The sequence below is a fragment of the Anticarsia gemmatalis genome, chromosome 17 (assembly GCF_050436995.1).
Source record: "Anticarsia gemmatalis isolate Benzon Research Colony breed Stoneville strain chromosome 17, ilAntGemm2 primary, whole genome shotgun sequence".
Taxonomy (NCBI): Eukaryota; Metazoa; Arthropoda; class Insecta; order Lepidoptera; family Erebidae; genus Anticarsia; species Anticarsia gemmatalis.
The window spans coordinates 9,828,911-9,841,143 of NC_134761.1; the positions used below are offsets into that span (position 1 = coordinate 9,828,911).

General features: G+C 34.3%; 1 protein-coding gene across 2 annotated transcripts in view; it reads right to left on the reverse strand.

Moving 5' to 3' along the window:
• The window catches only part of LOC142980068 (zwei Ig domain protein zig-8-like), a 505,717-nt gene that overhangs the window by 288,422 nt on the left and 205,062 nt on the right, over positions 1-12,233 (reverse strand). The window contains exon 1 of one of the 2 annotated variants that reach the window (XM_076125350.1): positions 8,056-8,254. The exons of the other annotated variant lie outside the window; for it this stretch is intronic. Within the exon in view, the coding sequence (XP_075981465.1) occupies positions 8,056-8,058 (3 nt within the window). The 5' untranslated portion in view covers positions 8,059-8,254. Of the gene's footprint in view, positions 1-8,055; positions 8,255-12,233 lie in introns of those variants that run through there. 2 annotated transcript variants of the gene reach the window in all.

Sequence of the window (12,233 nt, forward strand, 5' to 3'; positions counted from 1 at the left end):
GCTAGAGGCGCTTAGATTAGATTTTCATACATTATCGATAGATAGCCGGATCTCAAAAGTCGATATTATTAGAAAATTGCCGTCTCGTAGACAATCTCTCGTACTTAAATACTCATCTCTTTTTTTTACAGGTTTTATTGATGCTTAACTGAAAATGGATCATAGGTTTGCAACTATCACTAAAGCAGAATTTCATCAAAATTTGTTCAGCGGAGACATGCCCAGAGTGCCCTGCCTCTTGCTCATACCAGGACCTTATGAGCTGTACAGAAAACGCCGTACACGTAGCTGAATACTGGGCTGGCAGTGTATAGCAAGACAGAAAGTGTCACACACTATTTTAAGTTTTACTAATATGCTATAATTTGTTTGCCATCGACACGCTAAGAAGAAGAATAACAGACGGCCATAATGATATAATCGTGGAAATATTAATAGTTTAGATGATCTCATCAAAGCATAATAAAGACGTGTAATCATTTTACTAAAATATACAAATTACATTTTAACAAAATTCAAAAGGTCACAGGAAATTCTCAAACGCGGTCGAAATCACTATAAAATTGGTATTGTATAATTAAAATTGCCTCAAATCTATTATTATTTAACATTTTCAACCATATTTTAATCACAGATAATTACAGTGTCCGCCACACAATCGAAAGTAGATGATCAAAGACCAAAGACTGCTAATTTTAGACCTCTGGAAAGCAATTTATGAGGTCAACACAATAATATAAACGGACAAAGGACTTCATTGACAACACAGAGCTTCTTTGAATATACAATATCCTTTTAAAATGTAAAGGTGAATACATAATATGAAAAAGATAATTTCAACATGCAAATAAATACTCTTGCAAAATCATAATTCACGTTTAGACCTAAAAATCAATTGGATCTTTGTTACATAAATTATAAATCATTGACAATTTTCCTCCTTAAACATTGGATATAATTAGGATGGTTTCGATCGTTGTTTGTTAATGAAGACAACCGATTTCAAATCAGATTTTATATTTTCCCAAGTGAGAATCAAACGGACAACCCTCTTACGTAATGATACGAAGGTATAGTAGAATGTTTCAAAAACTTAACATTATTTTTGTTCCTCAAAACATAAAACTCATGAATAACAGAAAACAATAGTAAAACACGTAATTTTAAAACCGTAGTAGACATAACATTCACACTAGACATTTAAAAACAAGATTTACAACCCCTGCTCTATTTTAATTATGTCAGGTAAAACAACAAAAGGTTCGCGATCTCTGCTCCAACGTGTACTCTCCTTAATTTTATCCCATTTTACTTTTAATAACTTCTGAACGGTTTGTACTAAATTGCTTTGGGAAACTGAGTACCGATCCGACCTTGAAAATTGTTGTTATAAAACTACTAGCTATTACTCGCGGATTTTTTGCAAAGGGGTAATAATTTCTTTTTCCACTTTTCAGACCTTCAACTATCTCCAGACGAGAGAGAGATAAATTAGTAAATAAACAATCTCACATTTCAAAGTGACATGCATACATTATACAACGTGCCGCTGCAATGGCTTATATGTATGTATGTATGTTTTGGGACACCCTGTATAAATCACGCCTTTTTCTGATAGGGATAGGCAGAGGCCAGAGAACGTCATTTAGTACGATCCTTATTTCAAACTTATAGTAAAGAATGAATAAATAAAAATATAGAATATTAAGCTAGGTTGTGGCTATGGCTCTGTACTTAGTAGCCTATGTCTTTCTCCTAATTCTAGCCATATATTTTACAAAATTTATCGAATTCGGTAAAGACGTTTTGGCGCAAACGGAAGACATACCTACTCATTATTAAGGATAAGCATAGACTATTAAAAGTAGGCTAACTTAAAGTTCAAGTTACTAAAGTGCGAAGATTAATGGCTGTAAAGTGTCTGAATTATTTATATGCTTTCGCGTTTTTAAGTGATAAGTGCTTAGAGTGTGAGCTGAAGTTGCTTTAGTGTTATTTTATTCTAAAGTTCTACGTGCGGTTTTTGGTTAATACGTAACTATGATACATTATTTGTTAAAGGTTCATAGTGTTTCTTCTAACGTGACGTCTATTTGAAATTGTTTTGCCAATAAATTGACAAAAATTGTAATATTAAGAATTTCATATCAGCATCGCTAGCCGGCGTCCCAGGAGCTATTTTGGCAGTACATTTTAATTGTCAAACTCTCGATATTCGATGGTTCCAATTGTAGAGAATCGCGCTAGATGACAGATCGGTAAGAGAAAACGTTGTTACTTATAACCTAACATTCCACAGTTTGAAAAAGTACCCAATAGATGGCATTACTACACTTTACCACGCCAATCGACTTCTTTACCTAATTCCCTACAAAAACACGGACGTGATACGAAAAAAAGCCTCTTTTTATGTTTATTTTGCGAACAAAATCAGGCGTTTTCCCTCCCTTATCGGTATATTTGATTCACAGTCCTCTAATCAAAATACCGGTTTGTTTGTTTAGGACGTAACAATTACCATTTCATAGTTAAATTATAATGAATAAATATTCAGCAGAGTTTTGTGTATTCATGGTAGCAGGTTATTAACTATTGTTGTGTTAAGGAAATACAGGTGTGTTTGTGTAAAAGTATACATAAATGTTTACTGTCTGTTACGTTTTTGCGACTAAATTGATGTATCGATTAGAATGCAATTTAGTAAAGTGATATATTGTCTCCTAGGGAGAAAAATAATATAATAATTTTGCGATAGAGGTGTTCATGGAATGTGTTCTCAAATGTAAGTTACTTTCGGTGAAATAATTTCGACCAAAATAAGCGCAGAATTTGAAAACAAAGTAAAGAAATACTTTAGGTATTTGAGACGCGGCGCAGGCATAAGCTAGAATACTCATAAATAGAAAAATTAACAATAATTTGCATTATATTTATTTTTGGAAATCTCAAGCATTTTGGCAGAAAATGTCAATCAATATCTTGAGTCTGTCGTAACAGAAATGTAGCTACTACACTACCTTCAGTTTTCTGTCATATACATGAAACGTTCCCATACATCCCTCAAATGAGATTGTTTGAAGTTATGGTGTATAGTAAGGCTTCCTGTTTACAACCCCTTATGTTCCTTCGAAGTTGAGGTGGTTAAAGGTAGTTGTGGAATCGCAATAACAATTCCACTACATATACGGCATTCACAGGTTCAAAAATTGCCTTTTTTACACTAATTTAGAGGTAAATACGTTTTATTACGTTGGTTTATTTTGACTGCTTCTGTAGCGCGGTAGCATATTCAACAGCTGATTATTAAGTCTTGGGTTCGATTCCCGAGTCGGGAAAAGTACTATTGATGTTTGCTAAATTATTTTAGCATGTTTCTCAATATAAGAATGTTTGAGCCTAAGGGTCGTACAAAGTGGTATCTGCCTACTTTTAAGAAAATGGTGTGATTTATGTATGTCTTTCTCAATAGAAGTCTATGTTTGGTAACGGTATACGGGAATCACTAGCATGGTTTAAGAATAAGGTTATAATTAACCTTTCGTCTGTGGATGTCAAAATTATACACCTACACAATTTATATACCTACCTACTAAAATAAATAACTAAAAGCAAATTTACCACAAAATTGAGAATAGAAAAACAATATATGTAAGGTATCGTATATAATTAGGTATTTGGTAACCATAAAATCAATTAGAACTGTAATTATACCGACCTTAGTAACACATTAATAAGCTCGTGTGCTAGATACTTAAATACCTAATCAATAAACAACAATCATTTATTTACTACCCGTGCCGCACAGTTATCGAGTTTGTGATTTAAGTTAACATACCTATGTATATTATAACTTTTGTTACCAATACTATCACGCTTGTATAAGTAATTGGGCAGAGGTGTATGAAAAACACCCATGTTTCGCCATTAACAATGTTAGTCCTATGTAATAGAGGGCGAGACTGTGGCCAAGTACCAAGCACGATACCAAACCCCGGGATACTATTTAGAAATGTTCAAATTTAAATTAGAAAAAGACCAAAAGCAATTTGTTCGACCTGGGAATCGGAGACCTAATTGGCAGTCATTTACACTATCGCTCATCACGCCCACCACAGAGGCAGTCAGGTTCATCCCTCATTTTCATATTCATTTTCAGTGCTAAAAACTAGTTTAAAAACTGATTTGATACTCATAGAAATTAAAGTTGTAGTAATACAAAATATCTATCACCACCCATTTCCACACTGAATTCACTTATTTAATAGAAAATCTATCGATCATTCAATTCTCCTACTATATACACACTAAGAACTAGAAACATTCGAGTAAAGAAACACTGTATCTCGTCGTCCCAAGGGATAGTGAAAGGGTTGAATTGGAGAACTCACTGCATATCAATACGACCTAGTTTCAACACGAGTTTCTCACATACTGTGATTATGGGATTCAGTGGTACGGTTTCTACGAACGCGGAAAAACCGCTGCTTGTGTGTGAATGAAATTGAATGTTGTCGAATGTCGAAAGAAATATACTCATCACTATTCAGTCTTCTTCTTCTTATCGTAAGGTTAGTGGTCAACCTAGTGTCAAAGTTGTTCAAGCCGCCGACTGTTATCGTAGTAGATAACAACCGGGACCGACTTTTTACGTGCCCTCCAAAGCACGGAGATGCCCATTCAAATACCACTATGCGGTCACCCATCCATGGAGTGACCGCGCCAAGGGTTGCTTAACTCATAGATCGTTTACCAACCGGTGAGCGCAACTGGCTATGGGCGCCTCGAACTATTCAGTACATTGCTGCTTTGACGTAACGTAAACCACTATAATCTAAGTGTAAAAACAATGTACAGCATAGGCTCTAAAAAGTAATCAACTGAGATCCCTCTTGATCTGATCTAGACAAGGAGGAGCGTGTCGAGCCAAGGAAGAAAATAATTAACTTAACATATTAGTAAGATATATAAGCAAACGGTTCCAATAAAAATGATCAACGACATAATACATAGTTGTCTGTAATGCGTAGGTACAGATAAGTAATAAATTTCATTGTAAATTGAAACAAAATGATGTAACAGACAAAAAGTTTCGTTTGACGAGTGAAATTTACCTAAAAACGTCATGCTCTATGTCATTTCCAAACGTAAGAAACCCATTTTTATAACATAAACGTATTTTTCAATGTAATGAATGACTATCAAAAATGAAACTCATATTTAAAACACACATCCAACCCAATCACCACAAACCTTTCCATCCACATTTACATTCAGAACCTTTAAAAACTAACCTGCAAACAAGATTCCATTGAAAATCACCCCTTATTATCCCATAGACCCCCATAATGAAGGAGCAAGGGGTTTAGACGGCGATAATCACGACATTTGGCCCGTTGATTCATGGGTAACGTAATCTATTGTTATTGGTTCACAGGTGCAACGGTAGATGGGGTTCTAGGGTATTGATGGCTTGGGTAATGGGTTTTTGGTTGCTTAATCAGAGTATGAGCGGTTTTCAAGTAAGTGTGATGAGTAGTTTTTGTGTAACGAGACAGGTACAATAAAGATGTGTAAAGACTATAATCAGATAAGTTTTTATTTAACTTATTTAAATTTAGTGATCAAGTGTGACCCCAACATTTTTTACTGGTACTCTGCTCCTATTGTTCGCAGCGTGATGATATATAGCCTTTCTCGATAAATGGACTATTTAACATTGAAATAATTTTTAGAATCGGACTAGTAGTTCCTGAGATTAGCGCATTCAAACAAACAAACAGTAGTAAGTATAGATAAATGTAACACAAGTACCTATGTGAAATATTATGTATACCTGTGTGGCAAAACAGTAGCTAGAACTATCGTTAACATCAACATTAAACCGAACTCAATAATTTATTATACACATATTTTGTCATCTAAATCTTGTTATCTAAAGCTAACACATATTCAGAGTCGAACATCATCGAGTTATACGAAAAAAAAGAAAAACTCCGAAGTAGGAAAGCGCACTCAAAACAAGTTCAGGAAATTAAACGATTAACCTTCACAATCAATCTCTGTTACAATCCCTTGCAATCAAATAGACAAACAACGTAAGTATACTCCAAAGCTTTGAGAACTAGGACTATTAGTTTTGTATCATGAAATAGGCTATCAAATATCTTTTGAAATTCTTACAAGTATGTATTTTGATAAAATAAGCTATACTGCCTTAATTAGATTTTTCGTCATTACGCAACGGCAAGTGAAATATCATCTTGATCTTCTACGAAGCCTAATAGAATTACTTATCATAATAAAGGGTACTTACGGAGGTGTAATACTTTTTTTGCTATTTTAAGTTCATTCCATCGTTAGTCCATTCCTCATGACAGTAACGAGTTTAAAAAAAATAAAAACCTTCGTAGCAATTGCAATAGGGTCGTTCTAAGATCACTTGTTAAAATGAAGCTTAAAACTAACCATGACATGATTGTCTATCACAACTGCTACTTGAACTTGAAGTAAATTGGGCGTAATGTTAAAGAAGTATACTCCAACATGAACTATAACGCGATTTATTATTTATTACACCACACAATTTAAGTTACCAGACATTAATTACAGTCAAATGCATAAATCTGCTTCACAAATATAATTAGCTAAAGCAACACTCAAAGTGCTACTGTACTAGACTGATCTTTGACCGGCGAGCCTTTGAGTCAAGTAGCTGAACATGCCTCTAACACGTAACAGCTCGCGAATTCCTTTTGAGATACCTCTCAGCTTCGAGAGCGATACTATGTACTTTTAATATAGTTATAGGCTTTATAAGAAGAAGAGACGCAACAGTTAAAATGGTATATTGTCATTGTAATTAGTGTCGCAAATTCGATTCCAAAATGTGTAATTTAATAAAACATTTGAGCCAGTTATTTAAAATGTTGAAAGTTTTTTTTGGATAATGTTTTCAAGGAAATATTATTGGAGTTTAACAAGCGATGGGATAAAATAAAAATACCTACGTTATTTTTTTGTATTATTCGCAAAAGATACCCTAAAAATTCAAACTATAAAAAAATTGGACACTTATAGTTCTACAATAGCTTTCATTCGCTAATTCTAGAAAACACTATAAGTATTGAAACCTTACAAGAAGCATGAACTAATAATTCGGTAACAGACGCACTACAAAAATATTCATATGCTTTTTTTCTCCGTATTAATTTAATTGCGAAGTAACGTAAACTCGATCATCCTACGATCATATAATATTATTAAACGTACCGGAAAATTCCTCTCAAATACGGCGAAATACCTAAATATAAACAAATGTCGCTTCGTGTGTTACAATTTTTCTCGGAAACGACTAAGCATATTTTGATTTCACATTATCTACCACCTACGCTCCGTCGAATGATAATTAAATAAAGTGTAGCCTGTAGGTTGATATAATTTCAATTTTTTTAACAAAATAAAGCTAAAGATTAATTTGAAATTAATATGTCAATTAAATGAACGAACGCCTATTACATCGAAATAAAAAAATACTAAACAAAAATTCTAATTAATTACGATAACACCTTAAGTCTTATCCAGAAGTATAAATTACCTTAAAGTTATATTTTAGTAGCGCACACTTACGTTTCTAAAACAATCAGTATAGTTTCTAAAACAGATAAACACAAAACGTAATAGAGACGAATCGATACAAATATTTTGCACAGTTGTCAATTCACATCATAACCGTATATTTACATACCAAAAGCGTAGTTTATTTTTAACGTTAATATAAAATTGAAAATTTTATGACCCTTGTTAGAAAACAACACCATAAACAAATTTTAAAGACTTTAATCCCAAAAGAATATAAAAGTATATTAGTACTAAAAACAAAAAAAAATCTCCATAATTTTATGATTCAACATCCAACGCAACTTTGAGGCTCCAAAATTTCGAACTTGATAAATTAATTAAAAGCTTTCGGGAGAATCGTAAAAGAAAATTTTCGTCCATAAAGACGTTAAGCGTGGCCATTAACTAATCATACTTATCATTAAAAAGTATCCATACCATTTTTCCGAACCATCAAACAGGCTCTCCGACCACGAAACTGAGATCCAACAAACACATCATTCAAGTACTACACCAAAATATACATCACACATTCGTAAAAAAATATATTCACAAAATAAATCACATACACCGAAAAATGAATTTTATGGAACACGATGTAAAGCTCTACGGAGGTACGTAGAGGACGCGCGGCTGGTGCTACGAAACTGCCGTAACGGCGCTACGGAGTTAGCCGAAGGGAGACGGAGATAGCCGAGCGCGCGCTGGGGGAGCCGAGGCGAATTTCGCTCAGTCTTTCATATTTTATATCGGTCGGGACGAAGCGGAATTACAGAGTTTGCTCGGGTGGGTTTTTATAGCGTAACGGAACCGTAGCGGCTGCCTGCCATTCTATTTCGTAGGTATTTTTTCGAGTCGTGAGCTATACGCGATTTTTTTTACATTGTTTGCTTTAGCCCTTAGACTTAACTCGTGATTTTAATAGGCGCGTGACTTTAGTAGAAACACAATGGTTTTCCATTCAATTTTGTATGAATTGCCGTGTTTGATGTTATTTGACGAGGGTAGTTATTGTGACCGGTAGGTTAGGAGGTAAATTCAAATTTAATGACGTTTTCAATTGTTATTGTGTAGTTTAATATGGCTTAGTAATTCGTGGGAGTTTTGTTGTTAGTTTCGTGTTTTAGTCCCTCACTTTGTGCTGCGGAGAATAAACTTGAAAGCACATGTCCTTTGTAATAAATTGTTGGTGTTTTGGACGGAGCAGCTTAAGCTTGTGGTTTAGTGCTGTGATTTCTTACATTTGCACATTACTATTTAGTGAATTTTGCTAGTTTTGTATTGGAATAAAAGTGATTTGTAAGTTATATAGTTTTCTAACGCTTTTCTCATAATACATACATAATTATTATCAATCCTGTTATATCCGAAGTTATAAGCACAAGTGTATATAATACACACATGTTTCGTCATTAACAATGTTACCCCCAGGGTGCAAGCCTAACCGAACACGTTACTAAACTCCAGTCTATTACATCCGTTACAACTACTATTGAGCAATTTAGCAATTAGTCTACCCTGGAAATCGAACCCGGGAATGTCGTGGTTAGCAGTCGGATACATTACCTACCGCGCCACAGATGATAGGAATAATTCGATCTTTAATATACTTATATCTTCAGAATAAAGAGACCTTGTGACCAGCAGTTAGATTCACTTCGTACAACTAAGCGCAACTTTCTTTTTACCAAACTTCTATCTACGCTAATAGGAAAATTCTGTTGTTTTCCCCTTACGAGAGAAACAAAGAGAAAATAACTATCTTTACCAACTATCGTGTTTGCAGAATACTTTAATTCCCCTTCAAGTAGGATTTGAAACAGATGGGAGAGCTTTAGTGATGAAAGGTGATTTGATAAAAGAAACATGCTGATACTTACGACGTTTGGTATTTGAAGCACGGATTTACATTTCATGTCTTCGGAAACTAGTGGCTTTTAGGGTTAGGTTAATATTTGCTTTTATATATACAGAGATTAAAAAATAAATTGTCAAAAAGGTTTATATAGCCGAGCCGGTAGATAGCCAAGTGGCATAGGTTGGCACCTTCGACGCAAGTGGTCGACGGTTCGAATCCAAAGCAAAACACCAATGATTTTTCGAATTTAAGGGTGTATTAGAACAAATTATCACTTACTCTAACGGGAAGGAAAACATCGTGACGAAACCTTGCATGAAGAAAAAAAATTTAATACATTTATTGACGGCATGCAAAATCCCCAATCTAGTTTTATATAAATATTAAAATAAAAATTGGCATAAAGTTTTTATTATACATCTTTAAAACAGAGAATACGATTCTGCCCATTGATTTTTGACGTCTTCAAAAATCCAAAATTTAACAAAGTCTATGATTAAAAAATACCAACACGTTAAAGGACATAGCAAAGTACATACTAACATATAAAATCAGGCACTTTAATTAAATGCAAGTTTCTAAATACTTAATTCGTATCCAGTTGACTATTGTGTAGTCAGAACTAAACTCCCGGATAATCTGTACGAGCTCCACCGGCTAGACTAAAGCGAGTAGAATGATTGGATTCAATTCTATTGATCACTATTTAGTAGTACATTTGGATTTGTACGAAATAATTGCTGTAGTAAAGTTAAGAAAATATTTGCTGTATTGACCCCTCTCCCTAGCTTGGGAGGAGACACTTGCCTTGCAGTGGGACAGTAAAGGGTTAAAAAATGGTTATGATGATGTGTGATGTGATGGCTAATGAGGTTGGTATGTTGATGGGTGAGAGTCAAAGCTCATTATAGCTTACTTTTTCTTCAAGTGGGGTAGAGCCAACATGTTACCTTTCCCAGAAAATTGCTTCAAGGGATTTGGCGACTGTTTTTAGATTCGGCCGCCTGTCTAACGTCAACTGTCTTTGGGAAGCGCATTATAGTATTTTTAAATATACTTTTTATTATGTACACACTAGATCGACCCTGTGATCTAAGTTGTAGTGTGTGCTATTGAATTCTCGACTTAGACAAACAATGAACGTCAAAGGCAGAAAATCAAATGAATCATGCACGTTAAAGATTTTTAAACTATCGCAGCTTGTAGGTACTCATAATTTAGTATAGCCCGATATTCATTAACATTTACCAAAAGACCCCCCGTGACCAGCGTGACAAACTCAAGATTTTACCCCTTTTAATTCCGGGAAGACACGTGCCCAGCAAATATAAACCGTAATATTTTAAAATAGGTCGATTAGTCACCCACATATCGTTCTAGAAAAAGCTTCTATTCTTATTCAACATTTAAATAAACTATCGTAACCCACTCACACCTACACAGTTGAAATAACACAATGATATATGAAGTTTAAGCAAAAATATTCGCTCCATATGGGGATCGAACCGGCGACAGGTGGCGAAAGGTCACGACTTATCGCTCCTACATGATGCATGTAAATAAAGTAGATGTGTGCTATAAATCACTACTTGAGTTCGATTTGGAGTATTCTTACTAATATAATTAATGCGAGAGTTTTGGATGTATGGAATACTTGCTATGCTAGTTTTCATGAACGTGTAAATTATTTAGTTTTATCATAAAGTATTGCTTGTGTTCAATTTGGAGTATTCTTACTAATATAAGAAAATGCAAGAATTTTGGATGTATGAATGGATTTCTGATACTTAATAAGGCTAAAGTGGATACGGATTGTATAGACGTATCACGTATATAAGTTGACAATTAGAGTGCACCAAATGCATCATATAACTGCTTCGACCTAACATAATGCTAGCTATCGAGAAAATTCGTGTGATGAATTGATCAGCGTCTCTAGTGGGCGGCGTGAGAGCTAGTTTTGCAGTATATTTTAAATGTCAAACTCTCGTTACTAGATGTTATCGACTGTAAAGAATCGCGCAAAGAACTACAGGCCCGATGTACTTTAACCCGAAAGGGTCCCTTATTCTTAATAGTATGTTGAAGCTCAAATACACCCTACACTTTAATCTAAGTGAGAAATCAGTGTACAACATAGTGACTTTGACGTGAACTGAGATACTTCATAGCCCCACAGTGTGGGACAGTAGCAAAAACTTTTAAACACAGTCTTTAACATATCCAATACAATAAATAAATCAATACGTACAAAATTGAATGAACCAAAAATGATAATCAAAAGAAATATCAGACTAAATGAATCCCGGCCATTTAATAAATACATTTTCCACGAATGCAATGAAGATCGTTACTCACGCGTTTTCATATTGTATGCATGAATACATTCGATGGGATAAAACAAGGACACACAAAAAATCCGTTGAACTCTCAACCTCTCGATTTCAAAATATTTTTACTGAATAAATTGTTTGTAGTTGTTTGCCACAGTAGTCTAGGGTATTTGTCTGGTAACCACCAAGTCTCGGGTTCGATTCTAGGATACAGCTATTGGTATTTTTTCATTACTATACTAAACTTATACATGTAATAAATATTTGAATATTTCAATAGTAGCCCGGAGTTCAACAACGTACCAACTATAGCAATAAGGTAATTATAATATGTGACTTACATTGTAGACGGCGAAACGTGGGTGTGTTTCATAAACCCTGCCTATACCTTCAGGTATAATAGACTAACAGCTGTATCAGTATGT